At 42.7% G+C, this 21,522-nt stretch overlaps 2 protein-coding genes and 1 pseudogene across 2 annotated transcripts; all 3 read right to left on the bottom strand.

Annotated features, from left to right (window-relative positions):
- Positions 1–4,856: 4,856 nt before the first annotated feature.
- LOC140362291 (dynein regulatory complex protein 1-like) lies at positions 4,857–6,881 on the bottom strand. Its single transcript, XM_072448403.1, has one exon. The coding sequence runs from the start codon at positions 6,879–6,881 to the stop codon at positions 4,923–4,925; it is 1,959 nt and encodes a 652-aa protein (XP_072304504.1). The 3' UTR covers positions 4,857–4,922.
- A 7,469-nt stretch (positions 6,882–14,350) lies between these two features.
- On the bottom strand, positions 14,351–15,194 carry LOC140362316 (clusterin-associated protein 1 pseudogene; annotated as a pseudogene).
- Positions 15,195–16,590: 1,396 nt separating this feature from the next.
- On the bottom strand, positions 16,591–17,859 carry LOC140362315 (dynein regulatory complex subunit 2-like). Its single transcript, XM_072448429.1, has one exon. The coding sequence runs from the start codon at positions 17,857–17,859 to the stop codon at positions 16,591–16,593; it is 1,269 nt and encodes a 422-aa protein (XP_072304530.1).
- Positions 17,860–21,522: the final 3,663 nt, after the last annotated feature.

The raw sequence follows: 21,522 nt of genomic DNA, 5'->3' as shown, positions 1-21,522 counted from the left end.
ACTATTTTAAATACATGGGAAAACACTGTACACTATAATACCTGAGTAGGTCTGGCATGTTTTATCCCAAATATGACTCTCAATGGACTCTCCCCCATGTCTCTGTCTCTAGCATTACATACATGCTAAAGCTGTATGGAAAATATTGTTATATTTTGTACAAAGAAATATTCATGCAAAACTAAGACGCTGGCTATTTTGCGTTCCTTGTCTGCCACTTCTGTCGAGAGGGTTGTCGAGAGGGTTGTCTCGTAAGGCCCAGGTAAATGTATTTTTCAATGTCTCGCAAATCTATACATTATTAGTACCTTCGAGCGGGTCGGGCAGGAACGTAATGACTCGTCGTGGGGAGCCTTGGGGGTGGGGGTCTAGCCAACATAAGCCTAATGTCTAAACCTCTCTCTTTAGGCTGTGGAGATCCAACGGCACTGGCCCTTTTAATCACCGTTTTGTTTACTGTTTTCTGTGTACCGTCTTTGTTTTCTTTTGCTTTTATATCTGGAACATACTGTGAACATGTGTATTTGATGTAATGTGAAGAGATGACCAAAGACTGTGAATCCACCAGTTAAACCTCTGCGAACCAAAAATAAAATCATGTAACTTATTCATTCAGCACTGCCTCGTTCAATGAATTTACCTGTGTGTCCTTTTAGTAGAATTATTTTTCTGGATTAATCTCCAGTGGCAATATTAAAACACTCGCTTGCCACACTTGTAAAGGGAGTTCCACAAGGATCACTCTTAGAGCCCTTGAACTTAATATGATTTTATACTGCTAAATCAAGGTATACAATACAAAAAAAAAGACTTCTGAACTGTCCACAAAAAAATAAATGCCAAAAAAAGAGCAGTTCCTCAAAATGTTCACAAAAGTCTATTATTACGAACCGTAAGCATTTTTAACCCTTGTACTATCCTCCCAGGGTCTGAATGACCCCATTCTGGCCCATTCTCCCCCTGCCTCCACAACATGAACAAAATAGTTGACGTCACACTCTGTCTCCTAAGGGCCCAAAAGACCCAAAAGGTAATTTATTACCGAAAAACAAAAAAAAAAACAGTGAACCCAAACCAAATTTTAAGTAGTTAACCAGGATAAAATAAAACTTTATTAATCTGGAATATTGTTTACTGGAGATATAACTTATTTAATGAGTGAACTTTTTTCTGGTTTAGTGTTTTGTTGACATGAAACATATAAACTCACGTTGCTGTTCTGGTTTACAGTGAATTCCCCAAAGCTTAGGAGCTAAAGCCTGGTCTGTTCATTCCCCTGTCTGTGTTTCTGAACACACAAGAGCTCTGTAACACCATGCTCAAACACCAGTAAAATACGATTCAATCATCATTTTATGTATAAACACACACAAAATAGCAGCTGAATTAATATTAGTATGAATATTAATATAGTAATTGAACATTCCTCTTTTTCCAACAATGGAATCTTCAGCAGCCCAAAGTAATCCCGAACCCTGAGTTGGACAGAGATGAACCACCTCATCACAAGCGTCTGTAACAGAGTTAAAGAATGTAAGTGCAGCATGTTCATTCATTCATTCATTCATCTACTCATTACATATTCATTTACAGAAAGACTAATGTCCCTCATAGGAAATGTGTCACCTGATGTATTTGTAGGGCATTCATACTCGTTTATTCCTCACACATTTGTACCAAGATGTAATGTATATTCTCTGGGATTTTAGGTAGTTAATGTTCATATATATTTCTAAAAAGGGCATCATCTGAAGCTTGTTCTTTTTAAAAGGGAGTACACAATTCATTGACTGACAATTATAATTCTAAAAAGATCAATAAAAAAAGGGCGCTATAAATCAGAATGATTTTGTGTGGTTTAACAAAATATAAAAGCAATTAAATACACATTTGGTTACACAGGCTGTGCCTGGGCTCGACTTAGTTAAAAGAAATGCTGGTATTACGATTTCAGTTTTGATTAATTCTAGTAGAATAATCCAAGGGACCCTGACTTTAATGCCACTCTGCCAGTATCAGCCACTCTCAGGTCTCACGTGTCCAAGGAAAGGCTCAGATGTGGAGCAGGGCCTCCTCAGAGCTCTTTGGGTCCTCAGAGCTCTTTGGGTCCTTAGAGCTGTCTATGGCGCTGATCCTTGCAGGGTTTAGCATTTGAAGAGTTTGATGAGTCCAAGGTTCGTTGACCTGTGCATTCTTTGATGAAGATGTCCGCTTCCGCCATTGCTGGGAGGCAGAGTTTAGGAGACAATGGTCCCTCTCCCTGGTGGGGTAGGGGCCCCTGGGGTCCACGACCTGGTGTGTCCTGGCAGAGGTTCAGATCAAGAGCCGAAGGGAAGAGCGAGGGTAGAGGCTCGTTTGATCTTCTTTTTTTATTTAACCTCAGAAGTGTGGCCTAGAGTGGGAATGACTTTAACTCATAGTTGCCCCAGCGCCCCTAATGAACTATAACAAAATACTGCAACAATGTCAATGAACACACATCATTAGCAGCTAATGAGGACATACATTAAATATGTAAAGGAACACATTTCAAACACTTATTGGTTCTTATGGCCAACTAAACTAAAACATGATTTAGTTACAAGTTTAGATCACACAGTAAGCATTAAGTCTGAAGACAGTGTTCTTGTCCATGGTTGATGGGTAACATTCCTGATCCAGCCAACATTTTGCTTTGCTTTCTGCAACTTTGTCTTGAATTGTGAAAAGGTACTGTGTTTCAAACGTCTTTTTGGGACAGATGGGTCCCCTACATATTCTATTGTACATAAGTGTCATATTTCTGTTCCCATAGTGGAATCTCCAGGAGTGCCAACTGCTCTGACCCAGGGTCATCCCATCTAAGGAGTATAATTTTGGACCACAAGCAAAAATACATGTAAGAACAATATTTGTTGTTGCTGTGTTTCTTTCAATGGCAGTTGGTAGCCAACTGAAAAGGTGCCTTTACTGCCACATACTGTAGTTGTACGAAAGTATGTGTTTTAGACTATACCGTTAAAAAAAAAAGCTGGGGGAGAGAGAGAGAGAAATGTTCTCAGGTGCCTTTATTGTCTCATCAGCCACCTCACAGGTGGGGTGTCTTAAATAATTATCCACGTCACCTGACACTTCGTGGTTCAGCTCCCGCACATATGGAATATGTAACTTAGTGGAGAGATAGTCTCGATACAATAGAGAATACCCCCCCTTGGTATATTTAATATAATTTAATTAGTTAATTCTATTAAATATAAATACATTTAATACCATCTGTAACTGTAACCATGTAAACACTAATAATAGTGAATGTATGCATTGCTGTAATTAAAATGACCTTCCCGCAGTATAAATATACGGTAAGCCCATTTTGCCTTTGTTACCAGAATAGCCAGTAAGTTACTGCAATATTGCAATGAAAAGTTGTTGTCGTTCTGCAGCCATGATGAGGCATTTCTAGCAACACTGGCCAGTTGATGCAGTGTCTCTTGTATTGCTAAGTGTGACCTCTCCATCGCCGGTCAATAGTGGCTGGTAGTGAGGAAGATTACTGAACATAGATCAAAACTTTGGGATTTTCAGCACTCAGTCCTTGGACGTGTAGGCCTTGAAACTGGACTTGATATGGTCTCCTTCTGTCGAGACTGTAAACTGGGTTATACGGTTACCCCCCACGAGACCGAAGGTTCGCTAGTCCGAAGGTTCACAAGTCCGAAGGTTTTAAAGGTTCACTAGTCCGAAGATTCACTGGTCCGAAGGTTCGCTAGTCAGAAGGTTCAATGGTCTGAAGGTTCACTAGTCCGAAAGTTCCTCATAGGGCTAAAGTGAAGGTGCAGACGGCATCGTGATGTAGTCAGTCTGTAAAATGCGCACGAAGCACGAAGACACGCACTGGGGCTCGTCACGTTTAGTGCACCAGCTGCTCACAGGTGGCGCCGCAAGTGTACTGTGTATATGAAAATAACAAGGGAACATATCGAATCCTCCGCTTTATGCGCTCATTTGATCATAAGAAAAATTCGTGAACAGAATCCTCCATTCTATGCCTTCATTTTATCATAAGAAATATGCATGATCAGAATCCTCCACTCTATGCCTTCATTTGATCATAAGTATAGAAATACGTGTGATCCCATCACCGTAGGATTGGTAGTCAAAAAGGAAATTCAGCTCGCCAAGACGAGAGTGTCTACAGAGCCGCGGCGCGTGGCCAAAACTGCTGTTATTTTGTGCCGCGGCTCCTGAAACTGCTGCGCTATTTGACCGCGCTGCGGCTACTGGAAAACGGTTTAATCTCGGAGTTAATTCATTCATTAATAATACGATAAGGAGCTCAGGCTATGCACAGAAACAAGTCGGTTATGGAAAGAGAGTTTAATCATAAAAAGTGCATCAACACTAGAAAAGTCTTAAAAGCCAGTGTGTAGGGCAAAGGGAGGCGAGGAGAGCCCGCTGCACAGAGACACAGCTTTGGTGAGGAGAGCCGCGAGTAGAGCGGACTAGCGAACCTTCGGACCAGTGAACCTACGGATTTGTGAATCTTAAAATTTCTGGGAAATTTCGGACCTGTGAACCTTCGGACTAGTGAACCTTAAAATTTCAGAATTTTCGGACTAGTGAACCTTCGGACCAGTGAACCTTCGGACTCGTGGGCAGCCACCGGGTTGTACAAGTAGTCATAAGTACACTCCCGGCTCACAAATTTGCTTGTAGGATCTTTATGGGGGATTGTGCGAGTGTTTGACTCTCTCATCTTGACAAATATATTTGTATTATTTAAAAAAAAACTGAATTGTTTGAAAAAGCAAGCCTAGTGCTCCAGTGTATTTTTGTCACAGTATTTTTCTTTTTTGAGGAATGAAGTATAGCATTTAGTATAGTAGAGGTCACCCAGGCAGATGAGGAGTGTCCAGGTCCATGTCCAGAGGTCTGGATTGTGGCATCTAAGGTTGGACCATTGGCACCTGCCGCAGAAGCAAGTGCACCATATGCAGCTCTGTGTTCTCCAGCTGCAGACTCTGGATCTCCTGAATGAGCTTGAGGATGTCACTGAGGACAGCCTGATGCTGCTCAAGTTTCTTCTCTGTCACCTCCCAGATCTTCAGTTTGTCACTTGTGATGACATTGCCCAGGCTTTCCCAGTAGGCCTTGTCTTTAAAGTCCCATGCCTTCAGACTCTGCACACTCCATTTCACCTTTCCCTGCTTGTCAAGGAAAGACTTGAGAGCTTGCAGGACATCATTCCGATCAATGGGGTCAGGAGTTACTGGGGCAACGGAACTGGTTTCTACATCTGTGGAGCAACTGGACTTTGTTGCCGCAGTATCTTCACTCTCCTTGGGGCACTGCAGGCCATAATTATGCAGGAAATCCACCAACTTCGGCACATCTTTTCCCTTAATGCCAAGAGTATGAAATAGATAGCCCATTTTGATAGGAGTCCGCTCCTTTTCATCCAAGGTATCGAGCAGTTTCACAATTTTAACCTCTAACAAGAAACCTGCCTCGTCACATAATATTTCCACTAGTTTCTTCACAGTCCTGGGGGTGGCCATGCCGCTCCTTTCCTCTGTTACACTCCCCACCTCTTCCTCGGACTCGCTCTCACTGTAAACACTTTCTACCTCCATGGCTCCATTGTCTGCATTGGATTGTGTGCCGTCAGCCTGGTCCTGACAGCACTTCGAGGTGTGGGAAACTGCGCTTCTCTCCTTCCATCTCTTCCCTGGCTTTACAAAGCTCAAATTTGGTTGCTCCCAGGGTACTCGCAAGATATGTTCGTAGATCATGGAATCGATATACAAAGCTCTCTCCACCAGCTCCTTCACCTCCGCTTCTTCTGTGAGCCACATATTCTCAAATTGCATGGCATCAGCAACAGCAAAGTGAAGTCTCTTCTTCTTAAGGCGTTCATAATCCTGAGTTTTACGGTTCAACTCCTTCTGCTGTTTTTCCATACGTTTTTCTTTTTCTTTGGTGGTTTGTTTACTCAGTTTTGCAAGCTCAGACTTTAAACTATATACTTTAGTTTTCATCTGGTTGTGCATTGTCTTGACTTTAGTGTTATCTGCTTTCAGCTTTCCAATTTTCTGCTCTATAAAGATTCTTTCGGATTCAACCTGGTGTATATCCAGCTTCTGAGTCTGAAAATGATCAACTTCATTGTTTCTGATAATCTTTAAGTTTTCAGATGCTTCAAACATCAAATGGTAAATTTGGGCGTGATATTCCGCCAAAGCCTGCTGGCTCTTCAATATCTTATCTATCTCTGTGTCCAAAAGACTCTTCATACGCTCCTCCCACACTGTCTTTTCTTCAGTGCTTCTAGTTTCTTCCTCCTTCTGAACAGTTTCCTTCCATTGTTCCAGCTCTTCTCGATATGTCTTTGTCAAAATTTTGTCCTGTTCCTCCATTTTTTCCATCATTAGTTTAAGTTCCTCTGTTTGCGTCTTTAGATCTGCCACAAAGCTGTCGTCTCTGGCCTTTAGGTCCTGCTGAATGGCATCGATAATTTTTTTCTTTTCTTTTAATAGCTCGTCAAATAGCTGCTGTTGGTGGCTGTGTGCAGCCTGCACCTCTTGGATGATCACCATCTCTTTAGTGGTGTACAAACATTTGCAAATCTCCTCAATTTTGTCCTTGCTGGATAAGTTATGACCTTCAAGAAGTTCTAATCTTATCTTGCGAGCTTTCTCAATCTCATTGCTGCTTTGAACTTGTCGAGCCTCTGCAGCAGCTTGAATTTTGGTTTCCATTATGTTTAAATCTCTCTTCAGTTTGATGAACTTCTGAGATACAGTCAGCTTTTTATCACTCCTTGAATCACCATCTTTCTCTTTGGAGACGTTTTTACTACAGAGTTCCTTTGAGGACTGTGTCGTTGATTTCATCTCTTTTTCCATATTATGTATTTTACGTTTTTTTCAAATTTTAGACAACATAAAATATTCACCGTAGCCAAAAATGACTAACGCCAACTGTACTTAACCTGTAGCTAAAGTTTAATATTTGTTGTTGTTTTATTTTTAATGGCGGTTTGTAGCCAACTGAATAGGTGCAGGCAACTGAAAAGATGCATTTACCGCCACCTACTGTAGTTCTTCGGTTGTTGTTTTTGTTGTTGTTTTATGGCGGTTGGTTTCCAAGTGTTACATTACCGCCAGACTTTATTCTTTAAAATTCTGCTATTCCCCTTCTTCTTCTTTGGTGTTTTATGGCGGCTGGTATCCAAGTGTTACATTACCGCCAGACTTTATTCTTTGGTGTTTTATGGCGGTTGTTGTTTTGTGTTGTTGTTTTATGGCGCTTGGTATCCGCGTGTTACATTACCGCCAGACTTTAGACTTTCTTTATGGCAGTTCTTCTTCTTCTATGGTGTTTTATGGCGGCTGGTGTTACATTACCGTCAGACTTTATTCTCTAGACTTGTTGTTGTTGTTGTTGTTGTTGTTTTATGGCGGTTGGCATCCAATTGTTGCATTACCACCAGACTTTATTCCTCAGACTTTTCGTAGTCCTCAGACTCTGTCGTAGTTCGTAAAAGTACTCCTTCCATTGCTTTGGTGTTACAAAGCCCATGAGGTAAAGAGACGAAGGATTCTCTAGACTCCTTCGTCTCTTTAGACTTTAGACTTTATTGTAGTACGTCTTCATAAAAGGTAAATATGCTATATGACATCATTCTAATGGTGATGCCATCAAGCAACAACACAAGAACAGATCATCGCTGGTAAATCAGGACAAAGTCTGAGGAATAAAGTCTGGCGGTAATGCAACACTTGGATGCCAACCGCCATAAAACAACAACAACAACAACAACAACAACAGATTGCAGATACGGTGCCTGACCTGGGGCTAGCGGTCAAGAAGAGGTTGACAGATCGCCTTTCTGTTTTCACGTCGGAACTTATAGCGATACAGTTGGCGTTGAAATGGGCGGAATCTGCTTTGCAGTGTTGCGGCATTGTGGTGGCCTCTGACAGCCTTTCTGCATTGCAAAGCATTAAATCTGGGGAATCGGATTGCAGACAGGATGTGTTGAATGGCATCTTCTGTCTGATGCTCTCCCTGTCCAGGAAGGATGTGAGGGTTTCCTTCATTTGGGTCCCTGCGCATGTGGGGGTGGATGGTAACGAAATGGCTGATGCACTGGCTAAACGTTCCCTTCGGCGGCCATCAATTGATGTGGCGGTTGAGTTGGGCAAGTCTGAAATCAAGCCCGTTATCAAGAGTCATGTGGTCGGCCTTTGGCAGGAATTTTGGAGCCACTGTGTTACTGGACGGCATCTCTATCACATACAGGGTAGTGTGGGTCCTTGCGGGTCTATGGGCAGGAACGCGTGGGAGGAAAGGGCCTTCGCCCGCATGAGGATTGGCCATACTGGACTCAATTGGTCACTGAGTAGGATAGGCAAACATCCGACCGGTCTGTGTGGTCACTGTCGGGTGCCAGAGACTGTCGAGCATGTACTGATTTGCTGTAAGGCTTATGATACGGAAAGGGCCTTGGCCTTGTGGTTTCGGAATAATGGGCGGGAGTTCAATCTGCGGAACGTTCTGGCGATCCAGTCACAGGGTTTGTGTCAGGCTGTGGTTGCTTACTTATGTAGCACAGGGCTGGGTAAACGTTTATAGAGGTGGGGGGTGTTGGAGACTGAGCCGAGGATGAGGAGCAAGAGGATGTTCTAACGCGCTTGGACTTCATGGGCCTAGAAACGCCAAAGTGATGGAAGAAGGACTTCTAAAGGATAAAACGACAAAGACGTCCCATGACCTCATGGGCTATGTAAAACAACAAAGACGTCCCATGATCTCATGGGCTTTGTACTTCCAAAGCACCGAACGTCAAGGAGGGCGAGGAAGGTTAAGAAGAGTCTCCCTGGAATAAGGCCGGTTGGTCTCTGACACAACAACTATTCTAGTCACAAAAACACATCATGACCTCATGGGCTTTGTAACGCCAAAGCAATGGGAGGAGTACTTTTACGGACTACGACAGAGTCTGAGGACTACGAAACGTCTGAGGAATAAAGTCTGGCGGTAATGCAACACTCGGATGCCAACCGCCATAAAACAACAACAACAACAACAGATTGCAGATAGTATATTCTATATAACAGCTTCTATTTGATACTCTCTCTGTCCAGGAAGGATGCGAGGGTCTCCTTCATTTGGGTTCCTGCCTATGTCGGGGTGGATAGTAATGAAATGGCTAATTCGCTGGCTAAAAATTCCCTTAAGCAGGCCATCAATTGATGTGGTGGTTGAAATAAGCAAACCTGAAAGCAAGCCTTTAATGACTTTATTAAAAGTCATGTGTATGAACTTTGCCAGGACTATTGGAACTGCTGGACTCAATAGGTCATTGTGTAATTACTGTCAGAACCAGAAACTGTTGAGCATGTGCTGATTCACTGTACGAGAAGGGCATATGAAAGAGAAAGAACTTAAATCGTTTTATGCTTTCCAAATGAACAGGAATTCAATGTGCTGAATTTTCTTTACAATCCAGTCCCAAAAATCATCTAAGGCTGTGGTTGCTTATTTAAGATTATGGAGTTAAGAGCGGCTTTTTCACCCTATAATCTTGGTATTCCGTTACATGGTATTCCGTTTCCGTTGATCTCTTGTCCACACTCAATCCAGTAGGTGGCAGTATATGCACCTCAGTTGGCTGCTAACCACCATTAAAAGCAACCCAGCAACACACACTTTTCAGTCATATGAAGGGAATATGATTATATTTCAAATTACTCTCTCTCTTCCTCTAGCTCAACCTCGGTATATCTTAGAACATATACTTTGAAGACATACAACTACAGTAGGTGACGGTAAATGCACCTTTTCAGTTGGCTGCTAACCGCCATTGAAAGTAACACAACAGCAACAAAAAGTATGCCTGACTCCAGTTTCCCCTACTGCTAAAAACATACAATAGTATGCTGGTGAATAAAAGAGTATTGAGAGAGTGAATGCAAGACAATGGACAAAAATCAGCCCATGGCTACAACGAAGCGTGATTACAGAATGTATGTTCATTAACAAGCAAATATTGCATAGCTAGAGATAATTCCACAACTGTTACCTTGCAACATTAAACAAGAGCCAAAATCTATTTCAATCATACAATAAAAGTCTAAAGAATAAAGTATATGGCAGTAAATGCACCTTTGCAGTTGGCTGCCAGCCGCCATTAAAACAGCAGCATCAACAACAACAACAATTCATACAATAATAATAGTAGTCCCTGAGCCAGACCGCAAAATTTAAAATATTGGTACCATGAAGGCTAAAATTGTTAAAAATATGCAGAAGGCCATGGAAAAATTATGATTCGGTCAGGGCACAGGAAAGGGAGTGTTGCCGGGCCGAATGGAAATGGTGAAAGTCAAAGCTCTAGGTTCAAAGAGAGATTTACAGAGAAGTTGTACATGTACAACCTTTATGTAGAGCTTGGGAAGGATATTTTTCTGAAATAATTGGAAGCTGCGGTTACAACTTGCGTCTCCTGTTTTTCCACAGCTCCAGCTCCGCTACCGTTAGAACTCATTTCTACATCCATCTGTAATGAGTTTGCATTATTTTTTTATGACAAAGTTCAGGGCATTAAAAATGCTAAAAATCATACAATGCAAAAAATAACCCTAAAACCACCTAGACACTTAGAGCTAACTCACTTTGCACCAGTAACTGACAAAACTGTCCAGGAGATAATCATCTTCTGAGTTCATCTACATGCTGCGTCAAAGTGTAACCCACCAGATTTCTAAAGTCTGTGCTGAACAGTTTGTTAGCACCACTCACTCACATAGTTAACATGTCGCTTCAATCTGCAACATTCCCAATGTCTTTGAAAACTGCGGTCATGAAGCCTCTCCTAAAGAGCAGTCTTGATGCTTTAGTACTGAGTAATTACCGGCCCATTTCTAATCTGCCATTTTGGGGCGAAGTCCTTGAAAAAGGTTGTTTACCAACAGCTCACAGATTTCCTCTTAATAAATAACTCATTTGATGTTTTTCAGTCAGGTTTTCTACCTCATCACAGCACTGAGACTGCTCTTGTCAACGTGACAAATTACATCCGCCTGAACACTGACGCGGGCAAAGCCTCAGTCTTAATTCTGTTAGATCTGAGTGCTGCTTTTGACACTTTCGATCATGGGATCCTCTTACAGAGACTTGAGGACTGGGTGGGCATCACTGGCACTGCCATAAATTGGTAAAGGTTCTATCTGGAAGTCAGGAAGTACTTTGTTGAAATTGGTAACTGTGTTTCAGACCACATTACCCTGACCTGTGGAGTGCCACAAGGGTCAATCCTGGGACCCCTACTGTTCAACCTTTACATGCTGCCATTAGGTCAGTTGATACGCAGTAAAAATGTGTCCTATCACAATTATGCAGACACTCAGATCTATATTTCACTGTCGGCAGGTGAATATGGACCAGTGGATTCACTCTGTCACTGCATTCAACACATCATTGTGTGGATGCAAAACAACTTTTCCAGCTGAAGAACTTTTCCAGCTGAGGACTAGACTGAAATCAAAGCTCTGCTTGTGTACAAGTCTCCATGGCCTAGGACCAAAGTGCATCTCGGACATGTTAGTACCATATGAACCATCTCGGACTCTGAGGACCTCAGGGACTAAGGGTCAAGAATAAACATGGATAATCTGACACATTTTTTTGCTATAATCTGGAACAAGCTTCCTGAAGATGTGAGACAGGCCTCTACTTTTATTGCATTTTTTCCTGTTCAACCACGCCTCTTCCTCTTCTGTTCTGCCAACATACACCCAGTATGTTACATGCCCGAACAAAGACAATAAAACACTGGACTTGTGCTTTGCCAACACCAAGAAGGCTTATTGTTCTTCCCCCCTCCTTCCCCTGGGCAGCTCGGAGCGAGGAGGCTCTGAGGGACTGCTTCAGCACCACTGTCTGGACTGAGCTTTATGACCCACATGGGGAGGACAGCAACACCATCACAGAGTACATCACGGACTACATAAACTTCTTTTGAAAACACTGTGCCCACCGTGCGTTGTTTTCCAAACAACAAGCCGTGGATTAACTGAACTGAAGGCTCTGCTGAAGGAGAAGAAGAGAGCTTTCAAGTCAGGGAACAAGGAGGAGCTGAGGACTTTGCAGAAGAAGCTGAGGAGGAAGATCAGGCAGGTGGAAGCCGGCTACAAGAGGAGGATGGAGGATCATCTGCAACAGAAGAACATTCAGGGAATGTGGAGGAGCCTGAAAACCATCTCAGGCTTCAAAGTTACCCCTATCCAGACGGAGGGGGACCTACAGTGAATTCTCACTTCCTGAGATTCGATCAATCACCCACCCCTCCCCATGCACAGCTGCATGCTCTCTCTTTCACAGCTGGACAATGGCCCACACCCAGTCCTCTTCACATCTCTGCTCCGGGCCATCAGCCCACCACTCCACCCGGACCCACTCATCCCCCCAGCACACAGTCCTCCTGCCAACCTCTGACTCAGTGTGTTTACATGCAAATAAAAAAAAAAAAACAGTTTTTATAACATTTGTTTTGTTTGCATGTAAACCCACTGACTGTCACAGCAGCATAGGTGAGGAGAGTGCTGAAGACGATCAAAGTAAGGAAGGCAGCAGGACCCAACGGCATCAGCCCCAGGCTCCTTAAGTCCTCCGCAGATGAACTGTGGAGTTATGGAGAATGTCTTCAACATGAGCCTGAAGCTGAGGTTGATACCACAGGTCTGGAAGACCTGTTTGGTACCAGTGCCCAAGACACCATGGCCAAAGACCTCAACAGCTTATGGCCGGTAGCTCTCATGTCCCATCTGATGAAGCGGCTAGTCCTGGACCACCTGTTCTTTGTGCTCTCCAGCGCCTTCAACACCATCCAGCCGCTGCTCCTGAAGGACAAGCTGGAGACGGCTGGTATGGAGTACCACCTGGCAGAGTGGATTCTGGACTATCTCACAGACCGACCCCAGTTTGCGAGAACCCAGGACTGTGTGTCTGACACTCAGACCTGCAGTGTGGGGGCGCCCCAGGGCACAGTCCTCGCGGCATTTATATTCACCCTGTACACTGCAGACACGACACGGACAGCTGTGTCCTGCAGAAGTTCTGACAACTCTGCCATCATTGGACTCATCATGGACGATGATGTGGAATACCGAGGACTGCTGCCGCAGGACTTTGTGGACTGGTGTCAGCAGAACCATCTCCTCATCAACGCGGGAAAGACCAAGGAGATGGTGGTGGACTTGTGCAAATGCCACTCCACTGCCCCCTCACCAGTGAACATCCAGGGAAGGGACATTGAGAAAGTGGACTCATACAAGTACCTGGGTGTTCATCTGAACCACAAACTGGACTGGACTCACAGACAGGAAGTAAGAGTCGACGCTACCTCCTGAAAAGACTCAGGTTTTTTGGAGTGACAGGGCTACTCCTGAAGTTTTTACTTCTATACCTTTTGTGTTGCAACACTGGAATTGCCCCATTGTGGGACAAATGCTGTAAATAAATAATGCTTTTTTAGTCCATCGGACTTAAATAACGCTTTTTAAAAAAGTCCTTCGGAGCCAATTACGGAGCGGGAGACTTAAGAATTAAACAATGACTTTAATCCAAAATAAGACAGAAAAATACAAAATCTTCAGGCAAATGTCGAAGAGCAGGCGAGAGTCGTAATCAAAATCTTTTCCAGGTTTGGCACACGGGCTAATGGCTAATAGCGCTATCAGGGATCAGGCAGAAGGAGAAACACAAGGCAGTCCAGGATCAGTAACGGCAAACAGGAATAACAAAGGTCAGGCAGGAATCAGAGTCAAAAAGTCAAAACAGCGGATCAGAAAAACCCGCTCGAATGCTGGGTCTAATAGGGCAATCACAGACAATCTCGCAAAGAACAAAGGAACGCAGAACCTAATATACTACACCTAGTGATTAGAAATGAGGTACAGCTGTGAGTGAGCAGAGAGACAAAGGGGGCGGTAACCAGAGGAAGAACAAGAAGGGAGGGGGAACAAAGAGGAGCAAGACTGAAAACTATAAACACCAAAACAGATCATGACACTATGACATCACTTGACTTGAATGTTAAATAGATAACCAAGAAATAAACATTGAAAATACAAATATACTAACTTTTTAACCACATGAACCAAGTGCTGTCCCCAGGGGTCTGACCCTTTTATTTATCTTTTTAGAGTTATAATTGTCAGTCAATGAATCGAGTACTTCCCTTTCAGAAAATGAGTTGGTTGAGGTTGCCCCTTTTAAATATAAATATGAACATTAATAATTATGAACATTAAATACCTAAAATCCAACACAAGCCCACAATGTAATGGCTAAGCCCAGAGAATAGGCATTACATCATCATGTTCCGAAAGAACCTGGCTTCTCTGCTTGCTAAGATGCCATTTTTAGTTGGACGCAGCTTAGGTGGACAGCCATTCTTAATGTCACTGCAAGAACCATTATCTTCTGGAACATCGAGATCTGAATCCTCATTTGATCAGGGTTTTATCTTCTTCCCTTAATTTCTGTTGCATCCTTAATGTGTTTTGCTTCCTCAAATCTCTCCTGTTCAATTCTGTGGTATTCATCTAGCTTAGTCTCTAAAAATTAAAGGTTTCTGAACTTTTCAACATATAGGTTGTACTGGATATCTTCTTCAATCTTATCATATTCATCCATAAACGCCGGTCTCAAGCTCCTCTTTTTTTCAATCTTTGCATCGAGGCTCACCTCATCAGAAACTACTTTGCCCAGCATTTCTTTTGTTTTCTTCACATTTTCCAAAATCTCTTTGATGACAGCTCTTAATACTTTTTCAGTCTCATTTATTTCTAAAGGTCGAACAATTGCCGCAGTTCGCATTTCCTTTAACTCTTCTTCCTTTCCTAATAAGTCATATAAAGATGCTTCTTTTGAAGTGACTTTTGATGCCAGCTGCAGTGCTGCTTTGAGATCTGAAATTCGGGAACTTAGGTCAAACTTGAATTTGTCTTTATTGCATTATAAAGGATAGAGGTGATCTTTAATAACTCTTTAACTGAATATCCATCAGCTTGATGAAGATGCGTTGTATTTAACTTAATGTGAGCCTTTGTAGCCATGAACCGGGCCACCGCTTCGGACTCAGTTTCCACATCTGTTGGAATATCCATTTTAGGTTCATATCTTTTCACAAGCCAAACAAGAATTTGTTGAAATTGGTGAAAGTGTTAAGGAGTTGAAACGCATCAAAAATCAGGAAAATACTGGAAAACAACATATAGTGTCTGCTTTATGACGCACACTCAATTATAGAGGTAACGATTGTTGTTGTAGTGTTACACTACAATCCCCTTCTTGGTATTATGGTCCCCGTTGATCTCCACTCAATCCAGTAGATGAGAGTAAATGCACATTTAAAGTTGGTTGCCAGCCGCCATAAAAAGCAACATGTATGGTGAACTTTGCTGTTTAATACGTATATGACAGGTTATAATATAATATACTTTTCAGTCATTTGAAGGGAATATGTTGTTGTTGTTACTTGTAATGGCGGTTGGCAACCAACTGAAAGTTACCGCCACCTACTGTAGTTGTACATCTTAAAAGTATATTTTACGCTGTGACATATTTTAAAAAAGCCCATGAGCTTTTATATTTTAATAAACACTTTGTTTTTCCCCAGTTTGACCATTTTTGTCAGTTTACCCTGAATGAGTGTTATTGTAATATTGTAATTGTGAATACAGATGGAAATTACCGTAATCCATGGCTACAATGAAGTGTGGTCTCTGCATGTGATGTTTCTTCCACAAGCGTTGCCTAGCCAACCATAAACAAGAGCCAGACCCCAAAATTTCATGTCATACATATCAGTGACACTCAGGGGGGCAATGGCCATCAGGGATTTTTGAAATGGTCCATATCTTAGGTTAGGTTTTCGTCATGATAAACCTTCCTGAATTTATCAGTCCTGGGTATCTAGTGTTTCTGTGGTGCGTTTTGAGCATCAGAGTGGCTTTGATGCCGCATTTGACAAAGCTGAACTTTTTGGTGGCCGCACTGGAAAATACAATTCCATTGCACCTGTGCGCTGGTGAGTATTTTTTGGACGTGGGTCCAGTGTGTCCTGGGTGCGCATCCAAAGGGTCTGCCTTCAAATGTATAGGTGTCCGACTTTGGTCTAGAGTGTTGCTGCGGTGACCAGATTTTCAAATCTAAAAACTGGGACACATCCGGGTTGTAGTGGGGAAGTAATAATAAAAGAGTAAAAATTACAGGGAATTAAGTAAATTTTTTTGCACTCAGATCATTCACGGCTCACTCAATGGCAGTCAGTGTATAATCTGAATCTGAGAGACTTTTATCCGTGGAAATTAGTGCATCTTTTGTGTTTTTGTTATTCTAAAGCCAGATTTTCTCTAGTTTGGCTAAAGAAACTTTAAAATGGGACAACTGGGACATGTCTTGAATAAAACTGGGATAAATCAATGGTTTTGGACACATCTGCTGGGACATGGGACACAGAGCTCAAAACTGGGACTGTCCATGGTAAACAGGGACATCTGGTCACAGCAGCTACATTCTTTTTTGATGTCAGATCATGGGAAGCTATGTCCGTTTGACCGTCATGCTTTCCTGATGCTGCCGTAGCTGCTGAATTTTGAGGTGCAGTTGATTATTTTCACGATACTTGGCATCTCTGTGCCTCCTCAGAAGCTTCCGCTGCAGGAGAGCTAAATTCTGACAGGTGGTGAATAACTTTAGCTCAGGGTACTCCCACAACTCTTCTTCCTCTTCGGTTAGTTCATTTCCAGGTGGAGCTTCCAGCTCCTCTGTGATCAGCATCTTGTCCTCCAGCTTCTTAGAAAGTTTAGCGAGACGTAATATTCTCTCACCAGTGTTGACAACATTCTGCAGTTTCTTTGCTGCTTTGTCACTGTCCACAGTGAGCGCAATCAGACTTTTCCTGCTTCTGCAGCGTTCCAACTCCATCTCGGCCCTGAGAGTTTTAACGCCCTCATTGGTGACACTCAGCTGTTGTTCTATCTCAGACAGCCCATCATCACCTAAACTGTGCAACGTTTGCAATTTAAGCAGCTTTTTCTGTAGATGCTGCAGTTTTGCATTGGTCTTATCTTTGGACTCGATATTGTCATGGTTGTCTTTGATGAGGGAGTCAAGCTCTTGGCGCTTGGCAATGTGATTCTGCAATAGTTGCTGGTGCTTTTTCCGCTGTGCATCAGGAATCTTCTCCAGTTTATCTATGTTTTTTAAGTAGAGGTTCTGATAGAATGACATGCCCCTTTTGTACAAATCAGCGATCTCCCTCATCATCGCATCATATTTGTATTGATTAAGGAAAGAGTTGTCCTCAATATCCTGGTGTTGTTGTTGAATTTCTGCTGTAATTTGCTCTCTATGGGACGTGTACTGGTTCTGGATTGTATCCATGGTGTTCTTCCATCCCTGCTCCAAGTAGTCCATGCATTTCTTCTGCAGCTCCTGCAGAGTTTGTATTTGCTTTAGGTGAGCGCGGTGCAGCTGAGCCAACTGGTTATCGGCCTCATCCACATTAACCCCTAGGTTCTTGATGATGCTGTCTAGGGTGTCCACTTGCCTCTCAAAGGTCTGCTGTTGGACATCCATGTCTTTCTTGATGTCAGTGGCTTTACTCTGACGTAGGGTTGACCTCCAGCTGTCTTTCAGCTTCAGCCGATTCAGCACACTATTTTTCTCCTCATCCTGGAGCTTGTCCCTGAGGGAACATGTCTTTATCTCCAGCAGGACCTCAGCCTGAGCCATCTGCTTCAGATTCACAGCTCTGTCCACAGAGCTCACCATCATAGTTCTTTCGCTATTCTTATCTTGCGGCGTCATGTCTGCTCCAACAGGTCACCTCTGAACTTTAATAGATCCTGTGATAACTTGCCGGAAGCTTCTATTTTGGTGTTTTTTGGTGGTTGGTATCCTAATGTTGTTAGTCTTCTTCTTTGGTGTTTATGTTGTTGTTGATGTTTTTGTTGTTTAATGGCGGTTGATATCCAAGTGTTACATTATCGCCAGACTTGATTCCTTAGACTTTATCCGAGCTGGCCTTCTCCCACGCCAGACTCCCTTTGGTGTTTATGGTGTTGTTGTTGTTGTTGTTGTTGTTGTTGTTGTTTTATGGCGGTTGGCATCCAATATGGTGACCGGTATCCAAGCGTTACATTACTACCACCCACCATTTTTCACACACTCATAAGGTAAATGTGCTATATGACATCTTCATTCTAATGATGATGTCATCAAGCAAGAACACAACAGATCATTGAATTTGGTTGTCACAGTGACACAATCTTCTAGAATGCCTAGAGTTGAAATAGTTTAGGAAGGGAAAGGGTGGGGATGAGTTGGAAAGAAGTCTTGGTTGTGGCAGGAACTACAATAAAATCTGGCGGTAATGTAACACTTAGATACCAGCCGCCATAAAACACCAAAGAAGAAGATGAAGAAATCTAAGGAATAAAGTCTAAAGTCTAAATAATAACGTCTAAGACGTACAACTACAGTAGGTGGCGGTAATGTAATACATGGATGCCAACCACCATAAAACACCAAAGAAGAAGAAGAAGAACTTTGCTGTTTAGTGTGCATTTGATGGGTTAGAATACATTTTTCAGTCATTTAAAGAAAATATGATTAGATTTTAGATTTTAATAAACACTATGCCAGTTTTTCCCCAGTTTGACCATTTTTGTGACTCTAGTTTCCCCTTCGGCCAACACCATACTATAGTATGCTAGAGAGTGTGCTGTGATAGTGACTATGACACAACGGAGTGAAATCAGCTTGTATCATCTGTATTTCATGTATGTTGATTAACACGCACTGTCCCGACGAAATAAATAAACTACCAGAGGATTGTAGAAAAAGCTTCAGTTGTAGTCATCTGAACTCAGTTAGAAAAAATAGACGTTTCGACTCTCATCCAAGAGTCATTGTCAATAAAAGAATTTAGGTCGAGAACTCCGATATTTATACTATTCTGTGGTAAGTCCAGCCCATTGGGAGGAGCCTTCCTGAAGAGGAAAGAGTTGTTTGTTTCAACAGAAACTTACCCTCTTGGTATCTACCGAGCCTATTCAATCCTTTAATGGGCTATTAGTCTCCCCTTTGTCTTTTTGCGACCCTGGCTCACCCACCCTGAGTACCTTATCAACATCTAAATGTCCTGGTACTGGTCCTCTACCTCTCCAGGGGTTCAGGATCCCATTGTAGACTACAGGAAGATTGAACCTTAGACCTCCGTTTCTGTTTAAAGAAGGTTTTTCGTTTTTAACAAAAATAGCTTCCTTGACTCCTCTTTCAAACCATCTTTTCTCCCTGCTTAAAACCTTCACCTCACCGTCTTCAAACGAGTGATTAGAGGCTTCAAGATGGAGATGCACGGCGCTCTGTGGTCTTGAAATTGTATTTCTTCTGTGCTGATAGAGCCTCTTGTGTAGAGGCTGTTTAGTCTCACCTATGTAACGTTCTTTACAACTTTCTTCACTGCATTGGATCGAATAAACTACATTGCTCTGTTTTCGAGTTGGCAACTTGTCCTTAGGATGAACCAGTTTTTGTCTTAAACTGTTTCCTGGTTTAAAATAAACAGGGACTTCGTGTTGTCTAAAAATTCTCTGCAGTTTTTCCGACAGAGACATAAGGGATAGAAACACCCTTCCTTCTCTGTTCAGTTTCCCTTTTGTCCTGCTTCTTGGTTCTCTTCACTCTGTTGAGAGCCCAAGCGGGGTAACCACAGGCTGAGAGGGCATTTCGGACATGTTTTTCCTCTTTCTTCTTGCCCTCTGAGCTGGTGGGCACACCTTGAGCTCTGTGTTGTAAGGTTCTGATCACACCCAGCTTGTGCTGTAGTGGGTGGTTGGAACCAAAGAGCACTTTCAGCACTAGAAAAAGATCATAGCATCAACATCCTCCCAGCAGACAAGGGACGTTGCACTGTGATTCTCAACGCAGCTGATTACGAAGCCAAAGTCCACACCCTCCTCGAGGACACGACCACATACGAACGCTTGAAAAGAGATCCGACCAGTGGCTTTTGTAACAATCAAGAAACAAGAGTTGGAAACCTTCTCTGAGCACATCAATGCAGTGGACCCACAAATCAGGTTTACAAGAGAAGACGCTAAGGAGAATTGCTTGGCCTTTCTTGATTGTTCCACGATCAGAGGAGAGGACGGGAAACTCCAAATAGAAGTATATAGGAAACCTACACACACGGACCAGTATCTGCTCTTTGGTTCCAACCACCCACAACAGCACAAGCTGGGTGTGATCAGAACCTTACAACACAGAGCTCAAGGTGTGCCCACCAGGTGCGTGCGGCTGGGGAAGAATGTCTCGGACACGGACTATCAGCACAGGAGCGCCACAGGGCTGTGTACTTTCACCCCTGCTCTTCTCCCTGTACACAAACTGCTGTATCTCTAGCCACGACAAATGGCAATAAACCCCATTCTGATTCTGATTCTGATATTTTGGGCTGCCCAGGCTTTCCCAATAGCCCTTATCTTTAGACGTTCCAGGCCTCCAGGCTCTGCACACTCTATTTCACCCTTCTCTGCTTGTAACTGTCAAGGAAACACTCGAGAGCTTGCAGGATGTAATTTGGATCAATGGGGTCAGGTGTCATTGAGGCAACACAACTGGTTTCTACTTCATCTGTGGAGCAATTGGGCTCTGTAGCTGCAGCATCTTCACTCTTCTGGCCATATTTATGCAGGAAATGTACCAACTTTGGCACATATTTTGAATGCTAAGAGTATTAAATAGATAACCCATTTGAATGGAGTCTGCTCATTTGTATCCAAGGTCTGCCCACCTGCTGTGTTTTCTCTCCACTCCTGCACTTGCACCTTGTTTTCATTTGTACCATTGGCTCTACCCTGTTCTTATCATCCGTGAGCTCAACAGCCCACATTAGAGTGCCGACAGAATGCCTAGAGGTACAACTTAAGTGCAGGGATTATCTAAGGAGTCTAAAAAAATATCCCCAGGCATTTCACTACTGAAACACAGGCAATGGATTTTCATGATATTTTGATCAATTCTCCAACGTTCTGCTTACAGCTGGGCTTATGCCAGTTAATATCTATTTAGAAATGGTATTTGCAATCAGGGATGTGATAATATATCCAAATTGCGCTGGATTTTTATAATACTGAACTCAACGCTGTTGCAGCGGTTAGCGCTTCTGCCTCACAGCAAGTACGTCCTGGATTTAACTCCCAGGCAGGATGGGGCCTTTCTGTGTCTGGATTCTCTCTGGTTATGACAGTTTCCCCAATACCGCTTATAACATGTACACCAGGCTCTTATCTGGAGCCAGGAATCCAATTAAAATGAGATTCTGAATCTAAGTAGTACTATACAGGTTAAATAAAAATAAGAAATAAACTGATACAAAATTAAATTTGGGACACAAAACTCCATTTAGTTCAGGACTGTACAATGTTATACTTTTATTATAGATTGGGAATGTATATGTACTTATGT

Source organism: Eucyclogobius newberryi, unplaced genomic scaffold (assembly GCF_026437365.1).
Source record: "Eucyclogobius newberryi isolate DKJ021-1_F unplaced genomic scaffold, fEucNew1.0.hap1 SCAF_16, whole genome shotgun sequence".
Classification (NCBI taxonomy): domain Eukaryota; kingdom Metazoa; phylum Chordata; class Actinopteri; order Gobiiformes; family Gobiidae; genus Eucyclogobius; species Eucyclogobius newberryi.
The sequence above is the reverse complement of the archived record's forward strand: the minus strand, read 5'-3'. Positions and strand labels throughout refer to the sequence as shown.

What these genes read in the sequence shown, in the direction of transcription:
- LOC140362315 (XM_072448429.1), bottom strand. Translation starts at nt 17,859, where the DNA reads ATGACGCCGCAAGATAAGAATAGCGAAAGAACTATGATGGTGAGCTCT.
- LOC140362291 (XM_072448403.1), bottom strand. Translation starts at nt 6,881, where the DNA reads ATGGAAAAAGAGATGAAATCAACGACACAGTCCTCAAAGGAACTCTGT.